The following is a 19,019-nucleotide window of genomic DNA, read 5'->3' as shown; positions in this document are numbered from 1 at the left end:
CAAGTCACCAGTCTTAGGAACCGTTGCATATTCTACTTTAATAGTTAGGATGGAGCACATATCACCATAAGGATTATTAAAATATGAGAAACAAAATGCTGTCCACGTGCCATGGTTGAAGTTTTCTACAAGTTTTGTTTCCGATAGGCTTTTTAAAAAAAATCTAAATTCAGCACTTTATGCACCTTGCAACTGGAAAGACATGAGAGTTTCAGAACATACCAAACACGTCATTCTGCAACCAATCATATGAGCAACAAGACTACTTAAAATGGCATCTGAACTCTACTGGACAGCATAAAATCTTTTAATTTGGTAAAAAAAAAATAGCTCATGCCCTCATTTCTGATTTTAGAGCAAGAACATGTTATTTTACTTCATTCTCTTTTGAATAGAGGGCAGACGGTTCCCAACTGTTAACAGCCACTAACAGCTAATGTTTGTCTTTTTTAACATTGCGATGATTTTCAAAAATGACTTGAAACAGATTTGTCTGGGACACAAGTTTGAGCTTTCCCAGAGGAGCCAAACACAAACAGGAAAACCAACAGTGTTCACAGTTAAAAGAATCTGTTAAACACGGCTCTGTTCAAATTTGAATTCTTCTGCTTCCCGTGCAGCTGTTCATAAGCAGTCTGGATTGAAGACAGTTTTAATCAATATTCAGACCAGTGTTTGGCTGACTAGGCTGTTCAAATCATCTGGCTATCCGTCACACACATTTGAAACACAAACCAGCACTTATGAGCAGCACCTGACCCACAGGAGTCCACTCACCTCTGTGTGTTGGTGGACGGGGAGTTCTTTAGCCTATTGGAGTGCATTGATGGGGCTCCCAGGACTACAGAACAGGGTGGAGTGATGAGCTGGTGAGGACTGCCTGTGTGTGTGAGCGGCGCCTTTGCACGCACGTTCCGGGAGCCGGGAACAGGATTCCCGATGTTGGACAGGTTCCCCCGACCGTCCTTGGCCTCCTCTCTCTCTTTCTTCCCTCGCTCCTTCTTGCTGAAATGTGTCGCTGCTGTACCTGCCGCCGCTGGCCTCTCCTCTTGGACCTCCAACATTCTCTCTATGTCCTTGTCTGTGTGGTTGTGTGTGTGCGCACGTGGATGTGTGTGTGTGTGTGTGTGTGTGTGTGTGTGTGTGTGTGTGAGGGAGAAAGTGTGTAAAAACAGTAACAATAGTCCAAAAGGCTTTTCTTGTTCAGTGTGTGTATATGAAATTCCCCAAGGGGGCTTTCAACGGCCCTTGGGCACACTGTTGAGAAAACAGAGGGAGAAACAGGACAGTTAGCAAAACTGGAAAAGGGGGCAGCAGTCTGAACAAAAGTGACCCTGCATCAAAAGTATTTTTAGTGTCAATCTTACAGTGAATGACTGAGAGGGGAAAAAGTTGATTGTTTTCTGTATGACAGAGGCTTTGGTCAACAAGAATTAATATAAGCGACAATCGATTCCAACAGGCCTTTATTAATTGAACACATTTAGACATTACTCAGAAGGAAAGCCAATAAAATCGATTACTCTGCCACCTGAACAGACCTGAGTCATCATTACTCTTATTCCGACCATCTTTGTTTTTTTCTGGCTATGAAAAGCCAAAATGTCTGCTGTGGAAAAAAAACCATATATTACTCTCCTGCAGGATAATCTTTACATTGTTCATATGTCCTTATTATAAAAAGTGACCAAGGTCCAGAGCTAACAGGAGAAACTGAAGAGAGTTTAACGAACCATATATTCTTTTTAATATTTGGGTTTGTAAAACACCAAAAATGCTAAACTGCCAGCCTACAACAGATGTTTTTAAACCCTGAATTGAGTCTTTGCGAGAGACGATAACTTGGTCAATATTAGCGCAAGTTGAGGCAGCTGGGAATTGGGTAAGTTCCCATTTGGGAACGTCCCACTTTCGAGTGTGGAGTGTTCACAGACCGGCAACTTGGCAGCCTCAACACAGGGTTTTTCCTACCATTATAGGGCTTAGACACCGAAGCAGTTATGGGCACCACCTACGCCGAAATGTAAAATCATTGCGAAAAGAATCGAAACAAACTAAATTACTTTTCCCACATTTAACATTGGAGTTGTGGACTTCTTTAGCAAATTTTCTCTTTGAGCTTTACTGGTGAACAATGATATGAAGTAGAATATTTTTAGTTGAAAAATAGACATTTTTCTGGCGCCAAAGTCTTCCACAAACTTTAGGAAAACCCTGCAAACAACCTAATCATCATCCATATAAACCAACACGGGCAAAATGGAGCTCAATATTATATGTACTCAACATTTCTACACATTTTGATATACTGCTGTTTTTCAAATTTACCGTAGCGAGCAAACTCGGTAGGCTTGACTAACCGAGTCTGGATATTTCACCATATTGTCTGAGCATGTACGTTTCTTCCTTTTATCACAAGTGACTTCAAAACTACTTCTCCGAGCTCTCAAAAAACATCCACTTTCCTAGTGGGATATTGAAAGCTCAACAGGCGTTCAGGTGTATTTTCTCACCTCCAAGTTGCTCGTGAACACACCAGTAGCTTAGAGACGTTTTACCAATGAATACATTGGCCACAGTTTTTATCCATCAGTGAACACTGAAATTAAAGGGGTCCTTTAAAAACTATTTCTCTATGTAATGCGTTTATGTAAAAAAAAAAAATAAAAAAAAGCAATTGGCCAACATCATGATATACTATAAATAGATATTTTAACACCTTAAATATCAATATTACCATTGGCCTAAAAAAAACATCATCACTTATGTTAGTCATTGATACTGTAAAGATCTTAAGAGGGGTATGACGTGAAGTGTGTGTGTGTGTGTGTGTGTGTGGTCCAAACCCACCGCTCTGTGTGTGTGTGTGTGTGTGTGTGTGTGTGTGTGTGTGTGTGTGTGTGTGTGTGTGTGTGTGTGTGTGTGTGTGTGTGTGTGTGTGTGTGTGTGTGTGTGTGTGTGTGTGTGTGTGTGTGTGTGTGAGCACTAGAGTTGCATGAGAATCCTGCTCAAGGGAGCAGCATAGTCAGTCAGATTACATTGTCATCCTGAAAATATTTAGGAGCTTTTCCAAAACACTCAACATTGCAACTGGCTCCAGAGTTGCCCTGGGGAGAGGGAGGTGGAGAGTCTGAGGGGGCTGGGGAGGGTGTCACTGGGAACCAGACGAACACACCGACTCCTGCTACAGCAGCAACACTCGTCTCTCACTGGTCTACAGGAGGAGAAGTGTTTTCACAACTGTCAGGGCTTCGGATCGCTACTGCACACAAGCCGAGGCTGGTTTCTCCACACGAACAGAGGAGGCTTGTGTATCCAAATTAAACTGATTAGACTAACCTTTAAGTATAAGAGCATACTGTGTGAAAGAGAAGTGGAGGCTCTTCAGACAAGTGGCAGGCTCATTGTTGGGTATTTATTTACAGCACAAGTGCTTGAAAGAACTCCATTGAGTTTTTCTTTTTGTGAAACAACAGGCTTTTGATACATAACTGCGAAAAGAAGGACCACAATACACAATTATACAAGTAATTCTGCTGCCGTGATGAAATGAACTGGAACTTCACACTCAGACAAGGGGCCTGGTATGAAAGTAAAATTGTGTGTCTAAATAATTACACACCATCAGCAGAAAAGGCATTCAGAGTACAACAGGTTCTGCTGGCGACACCTCGTACGTTGTTGCTCCAGTTTGGGTTTTTATGAGAGCGGAGTTTAGAATATGGGAAGGATGACAATGTGTGAAGGAAAAAGGTTAAAAACAGAGACGCAGATTAGTTTTGCTGTTGACTGTTATGTGCTCATCAAAGTGAAGCTCTGGCTCTGTCCAAGTCTCAATGGAAAAGACCAGCCAGACGATCACTGGCAATAACAGCACGCAGAATTGTAAAGCAGAAATGAACAGCGTGACATCATTTGACGAGACTTTCGGGGAGCAGCCCTACAACGCACAGATGTCATCAGATGTCGCAAACTAATCGCAAATTTAGAGCTACAGCACAAATACTTAAAGTGCTGTTGTTTGTAAATGAGACATTAATGAATGCCGTTGCTTAATGTTATGTTAGGCTAAGTATCAAATTAACTGGCTCATTGTTTCTTCTGACATTGTCTGACATGTCGATGGCTGTTAAGAACGGCCACACTCAAAGGTACAATGAAAAGCCAGGTGTGATAGAGATGGGCGAGACACCAGTGGGGAGAAAAACACTTTCACAACATGTTTCCTTTGGTCACTCATATGGACATACAAAACTGATGAACGCAGCAGAGTGAAAAATGTAAAAATCAGACACACAAGTACAAACAGTGTTTGCCTCCGTTGGTTTGCACACCCGGCCAACTCTTGCATAAACCAAGCACGACTGTGGTTTGTGAAAAGTTTAAAAAAATTGTCAGATGAAGCCTCGTCTATTGTCATCAGACTGGTGTGGTGGGATGGTTTCTCCACTCTGAGTGAGGACAGAGAGGAGAGCCCCAACGAGTAACCAGAAGACGATCGTTCAGAGGTACCGAAACAATCCCTTGAAAAATGTATTTAGTTCACTTGAGAAGATATCATTTATACGATATCAAAAAAAAAAAACCACCAGCCTCCTCCTCCATTCAGCTCTAACTAGCATGTATGCCCTCAAGGCGTTTCATCCAAACATAAACCGTAATCATACACAAATGCGTGTCACGCGAGTATGTGCACGCACACAGACACAAACAGCTGCAACTGTCGATCACCTGTTCCCTCAAATCGCACGCTAACGAGACACTAATTGGAGAGCTTGCTGACGTGACTGTCATAAGGAATGCACTGACTCACACACACACACACACACACACACATCAGGCGTGCGTGCTGCAGATACACACAACAAAGCATCAGAGAGTTAATAACAGAGATTTATATTCCTCTATCTCCAGAAAAGACGCTGAACTGCCTATCACGCCGCACACGAGGAGCTGCAGTGCACACAAGTTAATGGGGAAACAGAATAATGAGGCTCTAAAAATGAGCTTTTTGCCTCTGATATAAATATGAGGTTCCACATAAAAAGAGGGCAGAAAATAGTTCAATTCAATTAGATTTGGGTTTTTCCAATGCGGGTGGCACTAAAAGGGAGCGTTTTATTTCTTGCTTATGTAACAATCATCGTACGCTGCCTGCTTAGAGAGTAGACCCTTCCCAGCTACGTCACCCAAATTCCTCTGAAGTGGAGTGGGAGGCTTCGTACCAGTATAGTATCCACTGGTAAGGTGTGGGATAAACAAGAAGAAAGGAACCTTGACCTTGCTGCCAACCTCGTCCCCTGGCTTAAATTTCTAACACAACAATGCAACAAAGATATTATTTTTTTTAAAAGAGGGGAAAAAAACAAAACACACACAAACCATCTCTTCCCTCATCTCAGCCCTGCTGTTGGCTGTAAAAGGGCCTGCTGATGTTTCAGCCTTATTTATGCAAATCCCATTTTGCAGTTCAGTCACAATGGAGTATTGCTCTCTCTTTCTCGCTCTCTAGCTCCCCTACCCGCTCTCCGTCTGCTCGGCCTCCATCTCAAGAATTGCTTTAGCGTATTATTTGTTTGGGGCAAATATCAGAAGCATTATTTCCACCTCTCCTCGTGGTTTTCTGCAAGAATATACAAAAAACAAGAGCCATCAGCAATGAACTGTGCAGTCTGAAGAAGCAGCAGCAAATTCTGTGTACCAGAAAAACCTCTGCGTCTGTTCACACAAGAGCACAGCTAATGGTAAATATACACGTCATTCAAATCAAGTCAGGTCAAAGCTTTGCAACAAAACCCAATGAAAAGAATATGCATTTTTAAATCTGAATGGATTGACCAATACGTGTGCATCTCATCTTAAAATATGCCTTGAATTCATTTCTGAAAATGGTTCAAAGGCGGAGTCAAAAGACTGCCTTCAAAACAATAGAATAAAGACAAATCTCAAAGCGAGCAGAGTCACTTCTGTTGAAAAGAAGCCACAGGTGGTAATTACTGGACTGTGACACATTGAAATTCAGTACTTTAAAAAAAAAAAAAAAAAAAAAAGTTTTAGAGTCAATGCTTTCATTTTGTCACCGGTGTCTTGGGAGCAAGTGTAGCAAGACCAAAATCAGAAAACAACCATCAAGTCTCCCTGTGAGGCACTACTGCTGTGTATTTATTTATTTTTAATTGTGATCCGAATCATGATTTATTTTCCTTAGGGCCTGAGCACAAGTCGGTACAACAACGTGTTTTGTTTCACAATATTGCGATTAAATAACCGGTATGATTATCTTTTAAGAGAGCAAACTCACAAACTCACCACAGTGACACAGTTACATCCATTACACTGCAATATTGAGCAGACGTTAGCAAACAGCGACGGGTCGTTCCTGAACAAGCACAACACTAAAGGCTGAAACAACAAAGCCAGAGACTATTGAAATTAAGACTGGTACGTTTTATTGTTAGTATTTAAACTTGACATTTGTAGTACTTCTTCATTGTGAAGTCACAAAGGCCAGCATTAAATAAATAAACTTTAAACCTAAACTAGTACCGTTTGTACAAATGTACCACAAAGTTATCAATCAAGTACTTCCTCCACACACACCTGACTTACTGAAGCAGAAAGGACCTGAAGACAGAACAGACAACACCAACTCTTACGAAAAGACAAATGTGAAAAGCAGAGAAATCTTTTGGGCATTCACATTAACCGCAGCTGAGGGAACACCTGGTGTCACCTGATGAGGTGACTTCCTGGCAACACTAAGCCAACGCGCCACACCCTGCACTGCACTCATGATTCACACTTGGCACACACTGAATGCGAGGAATGCCGAGTGTCTCTAAAGATAGAGCTGTGACGCCACAGATGTAACATTTGACATAATACATCCAGCGTGACAGGAACAAGGGCGCCTGCACATCAACAGTGCTCACACAAGTATGAATGGGTCCCTGTTTCTATTGAAACCAAGGCACACAAATATTTACAATGATCTTGAAAACTTTTCTGCATTCTCCAAAGAATGAACTGCTCTCAGAGGACAAGCTTCTACATTTCTCCACCCTTCTCCACCCAGGTTCATGTTGAGTTTAAGCTTCTCTCCCGCTCACTCTGTTCACCACAGAATCAGACGAGTCTGTCTGTCTGTCTGTCTGTCCGGCATTTCCACGACAACCTTCCCCGCTCCCCCGGTCCTCACTTCATCTTCTCCTCTAGTCGGCAGACGATGCCCCTCCGTCCCCAGGGAGGCAACATGTGTGTAATGTCACATTCTGTCATATCATATCGTGGTGACAGAAGCCTCACTGTGTCCATCACAATGATGGAAGTGGCAGTGAAAACAGGAGGATGGGTAAGTGGGTGTGATACAGATTTACTAGTAGAAAGGGAGGGGAGGGGGAGGTATTACACAAGTCACTCTCTTCACCGAGTCTGCGGGTGGGTGTCTGTGTCTCACACACACACACACACACACACATACACAGCTGACTCACTAGTGACACATCTGCTGGCGTAGCCTGGGCACGGTGCCATGTGTGGCGGCCAGCTCCAGCAGCAGGACTGGCACTCAGCACTCTGGCCTGCTCTGATCTCCGTCTCGCACACTTCACCCTGCACTTCCATCTCTGTCCATCTGCCCTCTGTCTCTGCTGCTCTGTCTAAGTGGGTGTGTCTTGTGCGTGCAAACACACACACACACACACACACACACACACACACACACACACACACACACACACACACACACACACACACACACACACACACACACACACACACACACACACACACACCTTTCTTACTGAACACAAGACAAAGAGACTCGGTAACTGGCAACCACGTGCCATTATTTCTCTGACACAACAAGCGTGGGTGTGAATTAGGGGTGTGCCAATCTACAATGTCGGCAGTAAGATTCAAAAATATCATGGTAAAGAACATGTGATATTTCACACTTGTCAAACACAGAACAATTATTCAGCACCATGTTTAACTTGCATTTTTAGATGTTACAGTCTTTAGAATCTAAATAAAGCATTAAGATAAAGTACATAAAACAACATTTATACAAGAAGAAATTTGCTTTTTAGAAGTTTAACACAATTTTCTTTAAGCACATTAGTAAATGCCGCATCGTGTCCACGTCTCACCCAAGTTTACACATTCATGTGGAATTACATAGGAAATTAGCTACTGGGTGTAAAGCGTTAAAATCATTCTAAAAATTCTTAATAGTCGTTTAACCAAAAATGCGACACCGAGCTCTCATCAGTCCCTCACACCGCCCACTGTAGTGCAGACCAACACCAGAAGCACGTAACAAATTGGGTCTTGGTCTTGCTCTTCTTCACTAGATGGGGAAGTGCAAGAAATCAAAGCCAAATGAAAAACCATGACTAGTGTTAGATAAACGCTTACACGATGGGCGCAGTCTTGGGGCAGTAAGATTTGTTCTCGAACAATCACATAAAAAAAAAAATAAAAAAATGCTTTCTTTCGAGTAGTATTACAACTTTGCAACCACGAACTGGTCGCAGTTCAGTAGGTTGACTAGCTAACGTTAACAAAGCAAGATGTGGCCACAGTAGCTATTAGGAAGGTCGGGGAGTCTGCTTCACCGTCTGGCTGAAGCAGTTTGTTTGTCTGCCTGTAATTGAGCAGTAAAAAGCCGAGGTCTTCATAGGTCCAATCAGATACTAATACGAGAGACCCGCGCCTGGAACTACGTTGGGCCACGTCCAAATTATATTCAGCCTGATCTGGTTTGGGTCAATGGATCAATATGCCCGATACAAAAATGTGTCCTCGCACATTTGCTTTTAGCTCAGACAGCAAAATGTGTTGTGTAACACTTGATGCATTTTTAAGGCAACAGAAAACATTTGAAAATATTGCCCTTGTTTAAGACTACGAATGCTCGTTAATTGGTGGTGCATTGTGCTGCCAATTAACTGTTGGTGGGTCCGTTCAGGTCAACTGCATTTTGGATCCAGCCCAATTATCCTAAGGTCTATTTCAGACTGGGTACGAATCTTTTCAGATGCCTTTTGGTTTGATGCTATTTTTTTCAGGTTATGGCAGGTTTTCCACAGGATTAAAATTCTGCACCCATGAAGACCTCCGGTAGAACTGCTAATTAAGGCAGGAGCGCTGTGCTGTGTTGTGTTGTGTTAATAATGCCCGGTGAAATCAGTGGTGGTTGCAGAGATTTTAGCAGTATATAGTAAATAAACTCCTACTGAAAACGCACATACATCCATGCTTATCCTATTTGTATCTCACAGGAGGAGTCAAACAGAAACTCCACTCGCTTAAGAGAAGCTCTGCTGACCTCTGTGCAGACCCCTTCTTTCCTCCCTTCCCCTGACCATGCTCTCTGGTCCGTGACTCCCTCCCTCCATCCGGACGGTCGCTCCCACACTCAGGCCACATTCCTCCCTTGCTCATGCTGGGAGGACGTCTCCCTGTGACTAAAAGCATTGTGGGAAATCCCGACGGCCTTTCAAATGCAATTTAAACCGAGGTAAGAAATTTACCTTCCTCGCTTGCTGGTCAAAAGGCCCTGCTTGCAAGCTACTAGCAATTATCATATCTTGATACAGAACGTCCAAACAAACAGCAGAGATGTCAAGCATCAGTGAGTTCAACATTTTGCGTTGTGTGCTGCCCAATATATTTTTTCCCCAAACATTTTTTTTCTGTACATTACAAAACAAAACAGAAACAACCGGCTTTCCAACCCGACAAACCAAGTGACGCCGCTCAGCTGTCTTTACTGACCTGGCATAACAAGCAAGCAACGCTATATTTGCCTCAAAGAAGCTCACACAAACAAACCGTACACAATAGATGTTCTGTCTCCTCTCCCTTATCGTACTACAAAATTAGCACTCTCTTAAGCGAGAGAGAGAAAGAACATGAGCCAGATTGTGTCCCTGAGTTACCCCAGTTTACGCTGCTGTGTCATTCCCATGGAATTTTAAAGACACTGGCTAAGACCTGCCCAATTAAATATATAGGCACAAAGCAATATACACGCACATAGTCATACGAGTGCACGGAGAAATACCCACATGCGGCAGTACTTAGCCATCCTCGTAATGTCTGCGATGCACCCAAAACGGAGAAACTAAGTTTATGGCATGTACTGTTCCCGTGAGTCAGAGAGTTTGCTTGTTCGTTTCTGTCTGAGCCTCCTTAAGGTTCCCCCAAAACTATGAGCGCACACGGCATGTCTACCCTGTGACTAACCACATGTTAATATGGTGAAAGCTTCGAGTAAAATGCTCTTCTATCCCAAAAGAACTGGCTAAAAACACAATCCCAATAATCCTAATATGAAAGACACACTGAACATCCTCCCCTAACCACATCATTGTATCTCTTACAGTAAAAGGAGATTATAATCTATGAACAAACTCTTTATTGTCTCAGCATAGTATGATTGTTTAGCTCAAGCTGTTGCTCCTAAAACTTTCAAAGAGAAGAGGAAAACATACGATTTATTTACCAATTCAAGGTTGGTAAAATTGATGAAGATCAACACCTGACCAGGAGTGGACAGTTTAAATTATTCCATACTTAACAAAAACAAACACAAACGCACTACTTTGGATTTGAAAACAAGGAATAAGAGAATCAATGAAGAACCCATATAAACGTCAGTTCAGGACCTGAAGAATTATATTTAAAGGCCTTTTTGATTCCTTCGTGTAGTTATGGATTGATAGGACGAAATGAAAAATTACATGTAATCTGTGCCACATCCACAACATATGGATTGACCACAATTACTGGCAGTTGAGTGCAAAACAATATTCCCGTCAGCTCCCTATATTCAGCAAGTGTTTACAAAGTAGTTAGAAATGCCACTCACCATTGTAATAGTTTTACTTAAATAAATAAAAAAAATCCACCATTAACTTTATCATAGTTCAGTCAGGGAATTAAACTGAACTACACAATGCAAAACCATGACGCATAATGAGACACAATTTGCTCATTCTGGCTGTACTGAGGTGTAAATGGTGCAATGACGATATTAGAGGTGGTGTCCATTTTGAAGCAAGGCATTTGGGTTTGGATGATACTTCAATTTTGCTGTTGTTGGGATGACAATTTGTACTTTGACACAATATTTAAACCATGAGAATTTTGATAAATAATCATCTGACATGTAAATATAGTAACGAAGTGGATAAAGGCAAATAATAGTAATGCTGGAAAGGTCTGGTAAATTCAGTAAATAGCATCACTTTACTGTAACTAGGAAAAGACAACACTTATTCAATACAGCAATATTACAATACCTAATAAACTATCTAGTCTCATAGCACATTACCGATATAATATCCATATATTGTCCTGACTTCTTTTCCTATTTAAATTATAGTGAATGAACGCATTAAAAGCCCAAAGGTTTGTTTTCAAAGTTCCAATCATTACTTCATTCAAAATTCCACCAAAGATCTTAGAGCGCTCGAGTTAAAAGAAAATAAATCATAAAAGTTTATACTAGACAGAAAGTGAGACTCAGGCAGACAATCAGGGCTTCAACTAAAAATGGTTTTCATTATTAATTTTCTTGATTAATCAATTGATCTTCTGATCAATGGAATGTCAAAACTAGTGACGGTAACTCAATTCTTTTGTCCAATCAAGATCACAAAACTGTGACAGCAATGCTATAATTTGTGTGAATTTCGTATTTTTGCTTGAAAATTACTTACGATATATTGTCATTTGTATATCAATGGAGGTGCTAAATTATTTTCTGGCGATCAACAAATCGATTAGTAGACTCATCGTTTTAGCTCTACAAATTATATTTAGCTCTGCTCATTTCTCACGAACTAATTTGAAAGATTACATTTTTTTCTATAAAGCTCTGAAACAATCACACCCATCACTTATCAGGAGCTCAACAACAACAAAAAAAACATTAAGGATTTGAGACCCAGAAGCTTCATCTCATTTACACTGACAGTTTAGTCAAAGAACACTTGATAATGATGATTTGACACACGAGACTGATGCTTATCACTGGCTCATAAAATCGCTCAACAGATCTCAAATTAAAACCCCGCTCTTTGAATTGTCACATGCACCAAGTTTTATGATTAACTGACAAAATGGAGAATATCAGGAATCTTATTTTCTTCCAGTTGGATAAACCACATGGACCAAAATAATTGGTATTATAGCAATATTTCTTTTCTTTTTTTTTCTTTTTTTTTTTTAAATAAAGCAAATTCCAGGAAGTGATGTGGGTTTAAAAAGTTGGTGGACAGATGTGGATTATTGCCGAGTGTCATCAACATCCAGCGTTTGTTTTGGTGGACGTGATAACCCTTACTGGTTTTCTTTGAGTCGTGCTGCTACGTTAAACTCGGATAACTGGTGACAACAGTAATCTGGTAGCTGCAGAGGCCTTTAACCTCCGTCGTGGCTTTTCAGCATGGATGGTGGGGGCTAATGCCGGTTACATCAGCCCCCAGGTTGCTCCTGACAGCAGCTCTGTTTAAGAGGACCCCTCCCTCCCCTTGAAGCAGCCCGTCTGTGCCACAACTGTCCATCACGGCAGAGAAGCATGAAAGCGGATTGATTGGTACACTCTGACTCAGCCAGACACATCCCTGAGGATCTTGTATGGGCAACGATCCCACCACACATCCACACATACAAGACTGTGACCTCCTACGCTAAAGAGATATGAAATACAGCTATTAGAAAAACACACAGCTGCAACTGTTTGGAGCGGCAGACAAGGCTGTAAAGACTCCTGGAAGCTCGTCCTCAGGGCCCCCAAGAGATGTATTTTGAAATGACGTCCTTCAGCCATATCTGCAGCCCTTTTTCTTTATTGTAATCACAAATATTGTCAGAATGGCTCAAACGGATGACTGATCTGTAATGACCTGCACAGAAACTAATCAAATGGATAAAGAAAACACAGCCGTTGCACTTATTCTTGTACTTACGGAAAACAGTCTGTGGCATAAATGGCTTTAAATTGAGTGGTAGAAAATTCTGTCATAACATCTATTAGAAGCACTTTACACTAGCTTTAGCTTTAAATAACTGATACTCCTGCAACAGATATTTTTTTGTATTGTTTGAATACCATCACATTATTATCCATCCATTATCTATCCTGGTGTATCTTCACTGTATTATTGTCTCCCATTTGCCATCTATTTTATCGTGTTTTACATTTTACAATTATTGGTCGTAACTTACTTTTTGACAAGTGATATACAAAAGAAAGATTTCCTTCTTCCTGTTTTTCTTCACTAAATGCCAATTTTCTGCTGCCTAAAGTCTTTTACTGATAAATATTGTCAGTCCAATACCATTAGTTTTAACATTTCAAATCAAATCTGTGTAACACATTGATTGAGGCCGATTACTGATGTTAAATATATATTGTGCTTTGGAGCTTTTTAAAACTGTGTGTTATCAATGTTACACTGAAAAATGACAGAAACAGCATTGATATGAATCAGTCACATCTGGTCAATACCTGATTAATTAATAAAGCTGTGACAGCCATCAATACTGACCTAATGCAGCAGATTGGATCAATACTTATATCTACTGACATAGAAGACGTGTCAATTGCTCGTTATGATTGCTGGATTGGAAAATGGGCAATATTTACAGAAATCAATAAATTGCTAGCCCCAGTAATCAGAAAGTTTATTTTAATCTTCATCTGCTGACAACTTTTAATTAGATCGTTATATTCTGATGGGTTTGAACCATCTTCTACAAAGTGAAGTGTGAGAAACTGTCTTCTATCAAGCCATTTTGTCTTGGAACCTAATAAAAACAAAATTTGATTACAAGGGACAAACAAATTTCAGCCGAGTGACTCATTTGTTGGCTGATATTATTGGACAGTATTGGGCTACCACAGATATATCTGATTTATAAACTACCGCAAAAAGATGCTTGGGGTAAATCATAAATTGTTCTATTTTTGTTAAGTTTTAATCTATAGGTGTTTATAGTTATTACATTCCCTGTGAAGTTCACGGTTTTCAATGCGCTGATGTCATTTAGGATAGAAAAGGGCATCTCATTAGTCCTGCCTCCATCTCTGAGAATTATATTTTCTTAGCACATTACAACCATCATATTTTCATGGTCTGTGGGAAATGTCAAAGTCGACTGTGCATAATTGTACATCACAACTTTATGTTTTACAAGAGTTTGGAGATGTTGAGGCGTTTCGGATCCCTTGAAGGTCACACTGATATATCAAGCACTTGGATTACAGTTTCATTGCACTACAGCAATAATTCAACATCACATCCAAACAAGTTACATGTAAACCCGCCGTGGTATATTAAGGCGAAAACTACACAATTACACATTTAAATGCCTGATTGTAGTCTTCCTTCTCCTTGAGGAATCCTAAATAATTACTGTATTTCGGAGGCCTGACTGGTGTCAAGAGTTACTGGGCGGCTGGACAAAATTCCCTGATCAGTTGTGAATGACTGTCTCAGGTAAATGAAAACTGATACGTTTCATTAATGTAAATATTTCTTTGTTTGGGGGAGAACAGAAAAGCATCCTGCAGAGTGAAAATAAACATTTCAAGCATTAGAAAAACAGACACACCAGGGTCTAATCTACTGCATGACTGGGACCCCCCCCTCCCCCTGCCTCCCACACTCCACAGGCAAAGAGACAAACCGCCTCTCCAACACATCCCTCCATGTCACACACAACACAACACAACAACAAGCGAGTTTTAATTAGAAAACCCATGAAGCAAACAAATGTACGGACACATGAGAAGCCAATACGCAGAGGCAAAAAATAAATCCTTTGCTGCTTTACATCAATATCCATTTCCCTGCGTCCTTCACCTCGCTGTGGTTTTTTTGGTTAACGCGCTTCGGATTAGATAGCAGATAAATAAACAGTGTGCAAAGCGTTCTCAGGAAGAGCGCCCTGACCGTGTTGTGTCCTCAGCATGTGCAGATCAGAGGATGAGACCAAACACTGCTCTGATAGGCCGGAGCGGTGCGGCTCCGAGGCTCTTTCTCCTCAAGCGGCTTCCGCGAGCATCAACAGCGGGTTGATGTGCTCCACAATTCAAGGCTTCTCTCATCAGAACGGACGCACCTCCATAGATAAATGTCAAACTGATAGTGACCAATGCTGGGAAGAGCCTGTGCCTGCCTTGTTGCTGTTGCATCACAGCACTGTTAAGCTATCAATTTGTGGCACCAGTTAGTCTTTGAATGCGATGTTTGTTGTTTGTATTTTAACGTTGCTGCGGTGTTTAAAAACAAAACACAAACCAGTGTAGTGTGGTAAAAGCATGAATGCTGAAAAACAAGTGTGTCTCATTCTTTTTCTTATGCTGGCACACGGTTGAAACCACAGACTTTACTGCTACACCATGACTGTGTCTAAAAATCCCTCTCTTGTTCACTCATTCACTACTCCTGCTTGTGTGGCTCGCTCCACAGCGAGCAGTAAATCTTTTTTATTTTTCTAATAGTTTCAGGGACACATAATTGTCTGTCATGTCTGACCGGTATTGTGCCACATGACTGAACATTTTTTTGCATTCACAAAATTTAACACATTGCAGGAATCATTGAGGGGACTAAACAGAGAATGAAGTTTACAAACAGAATGCTGAAAACTCTACGTACAGTGCACTGTAGCATAAAAATAACAAAAAGAGTGATTTCAAACATAGCTCATATGATCCTGTCATACTTTATGGTTGTTATGGTGGCTACTTAGCCATGAAAGCAATGAGGATGGAAAAAAAAAAAAACTATTTACATGGAGTCTGTCCTGGTCATGCACTTTTGAGAAGACAGGAGAAGATGTGAATGAGAGATTCTGTGTGATAAAATGTGAAACAAACAAAAAAAAAGAGAGGGAGAGAGAGACAAGAGTTGAGCTGGGTTACCTCAGAAGCCCCCCTGCCCTTTCAGCAGGGCCTCATATGGAGAACCAGGCCTCAGGTCCCCTGGGCACTGATGTCTGCTCTCCACTCGACTCCTCCCAGTCAGCCACGGAGGCTGTGCAGGAACCTGGCCCGCTCACTACAACCTACAGCCACAAGTCATTCACACCTGGAACAGAGGGAGGGGAGGGGAGGGAGGAAGGGAGGGGAGGGGAGGGGAGGGGAAGGGGAGAGAGAGAAAGAACTTTGCTCATCGTGTGAAACACAAAGAAGAAAATGGCAAGAAAAAGGGACATACATAACACACATAACCTGTGCAAAGCTGAGGTCATTAGGAGCTACTTTACAGCCGAGGCTGGCCTTTTTAACCAAGACACTCATTTATACTTCAGTTATCGACCGGTGTGCACATAAGAGATTACAAGACAGCCTGTGCTACGCTGTCAAGTCCTTCCTTACATACTGTAGTGCTCCAGTGCATACTGGAGGGATTCCTCCAAATATCCACTGAGCAAAAATGAAGGAGTTTATTTTTTTATTTATTTAATTTTTTAAGTCCTTCACCTTGCAAAGTAAGAAAGACAAGAAGTAGTGAGCATAGAAACAGCCGAAATACTATGCAACAGATTCACATTTAATGGCAGACAGCAGTGTTGCCTAGCAATGGAAGAGACCCCGAGTCCTGTAACAGAAAGGTCCGCAGTTCAGTCTCAGCAACTGGTATGTGTGCTCCAAAAGTGTCCTCGGACAAGACACTGGAGAACTGCTCACTCTGAACTCGAGTCCGAATAACAGCATCAGATGGAGGGGCTAAAAGTCAAAATGCAACAAAGCGTTAAAAAAAAAAAAAAATAAAAATAATAAAAAAAATGCCCCGAGATCTATCTTCAAAATGATGAAGGTGAAAACATCCCATCGAACCAATATGATGCCAAATTATTAGAATTTGTTTGAATCTGTGCAAAAATGTTAAATGGGCTAAAGCAAATTACTGGATAAAGGCATGAAAGTGAAAAACCCTGGACTTTCTTTCTTTCTTTTTTTTGCATCAGGGGAGCAACCTCACTTTTACTTCAACATTTTTACACTCTAGGTACCTGTGGATTTTTTTTTTTTTTCTTTCCACTGACGAGTCAAGTTAAACAACATTGGTGAAGGCTGAACACATTCTTTGCCATGTTTAGCTCTCTCTGGTTCCTGCCAAGGTAACACAGCACAATGCCACAAGTTACTCACCAACGGGCCTAGTCGAGGAAGTCGTCCTAAAAATCTACAGACATCTACAAACCTAAAACCTCTGCAAATAAACGTAAAGCACACAAGAGCTACAGGGACTAGACTTCCTCCTCCTCCTCCCCCCTCCCCACCACCACCACCACCCCTCCACCCCTCCACCCCCCCCATGAAATCTCAGCGCCTCACTGGACAGCTCTTGGCGGACAAAGTAATTCCATGGCGCTTGAAACTCCAGGAACTTTTTTTTTTTCTTTTTCCTAAAAGAAGTTGTTCCTGTTTCGCCAGAGAGCTGAGGAGGAGGAGGAGGAGGAGGAGGAGGAGGTGTGTGGGGGGGGGAAGGGAGGACTTCAGCACTCGCATTCATGGAGCCTCGACCAGCGCAAACAAAGTCTTCCCCGAAGAGGGAGGCAGTGGACGGCGGCGGAGAGCCGAGAACAACGACGTCGGCCGCAAAGCACAACCGAAAAACACACGCAACACAAACGAGATTGTTTTTTTGTTGTTGTTTTTTTTTTTTTAAGGGAAGGGGGGTTGGTTGGTTGGTGGTGGTGGTGGTGGGGGAGGAGGGGGCTTTTGTTTGCGAAATAAAACAACTCGGGCCAGCGTTCATTTTCCCAAGTTCTGCTAGCTCCCGTTCACAATGTAACAATTAAATCGGTCGGCAGATGATCGGGCTGGCCGACACAATCAGCGAGCCGAGGCCTATCATCTCCGCTGCGCGTTTGGTAAATCACATCAAACACATTTTACATAAAAAGAAATACAATACCGACGGCGTGGGGCTCCCGAAGAATGCAGAACATGCATGCTGCATTGTATCCCTTTTCTCATTTTCACCAAGCACGGGCGGTCCTCCGGTGTAATGGGGTAAAACCCAGTGTTTCTCCGCGGGTTTTATACCATGCCGAAAACATCGTGAATAATCCGCTTTTGTTGCGCTCGGGGGAAAAAAAAAAAAACGGCATTTATGGCCGAAAGGGCGCTCACTGTCCTGCCAAGGCCAGACGCGACGTGGGTTTTTTTTTTTTTTTTTTTTTTTTGCGAGCCAGCCTTCGGGAGTGGGGAGGGGAAGGGGGTGAGGGTGGTGGGAGGAGGAGGAGGAGGAGGTGGTGGTGGTGGTGGTGGGAGGAGGGAGGGGGGGGGACAGAGGCAGAGAAGAACGGATACCGGAGTGAGATGTCCCCGGGAGGAGGACCCGCGTGTGCCCGTTGCCAGGAGGCGAGCCGTGGTGCCGACACTTTCCAGCTCGATGTGAAACGGGGGGAACACTCACCTGGAATGTTTGCTTCATTTCCGCTGGTGGTCGGACGACGAATTTACACCGCGCACGTATCAAATCACAACATTATCACGGTAACATTGTAAAAAAATAGGAATATGTCTCCCCCCTTTCGCCCGAGCTTTTCAGTGGTCCTACTCCATTACATCCCAGTCAAGATTTCCTGTCGTCTCTCCCCCACCCACCCCCCACCCCCCTCCCCCCACCCCCCTCTCCCCGCCTCTCCCCGCCCCTCCTCCCGCCCCCACCCCTCCCTCCACCAACACCACCCCCCTCCGTTCCAAGCGCGATGGTTTAGCCCGAATTCTAAGTAGCAATTCTAGGTCAGGTCTGTGTGCCAGTGACAATGTTACTGTCGGACAGCCGGGAGACGCCGATGTCCATCTCTGTCTCTCTGTCTCTCTCTCTCTCGTGTGGACACGGTAAACGCTGTAAAAGACACACACGAGCACAGAGAAGAAGGACAATCACGTCACAACTAATGTTAGAAACGTTGTGTTATTTGTGTTTTGCGGAGTGCTACTGTTAACCCATAGGAAAGAACGTACGCGTAGTTAAGCATCA

The 19,019-nt window shown here is 42.4% G+C and overlaps 1 protein-coding gene across 2 annotated transcripts in view; it reads right to left on the bottom strand.

Moving 5' to 3' along the window:
- The window catches only part of bcl9 (BCL9 transcription coactivator), a 28,704-nt gene extending 10,081 nt beyond the window's left edge, over positions 1–18,623 (bottom strand). The window contains exons 1-3 of one of the 2 annotated variants that reach the window (XM_069713582.1): positions 18,450–18,623; positions 15,944–16,109; positions 778–1,257 (exon numbers count right to left, since the gene is read on the bottom strand). In XM_069713582.1, the coding sequence (XP_069569683.1) occupies positions 778–1,064 (287 nt within the window). In that variant the 5' untranslated portion in view covers positions 1,065–1,257; positions 15,944–16,109; positions 18,450–18,623. Of the gene's footprint in view, positions 1–777; positions 1,258–15,943; positions 16,110–17,945; positions 18,220–18,449 lie in introns of those variants that run through there. The other variant, XM_069713581.1, reaches the window with a different exon arrangement.
- Positions 18,624–19,019: the final 396 nt, after the last annotated feature.

This window comes from Brachyistius frenatus, unplaced genomic scaffold (genome assembly GCF_029030835.1).
Source record: "Brachyistius frenatus isolate BFR_SWC_R1_liver_20210118 unplaced genomic scaffold, ASM2903083v1 Contig_120, whole genome shotgun sequence".
NCBI classification, from domain to species: domain Eukaryota; kingdom Metazoa; phylum Chordata; class Actinopteri; family Embiotocidae; genus Brachyistius; species Brachyistius frenatus.
The sequence above is the reverse complement of the archived record's forward strand: the minus strand, read 5'-3'. Positions and strand labels throughout refer to the sequence as shown.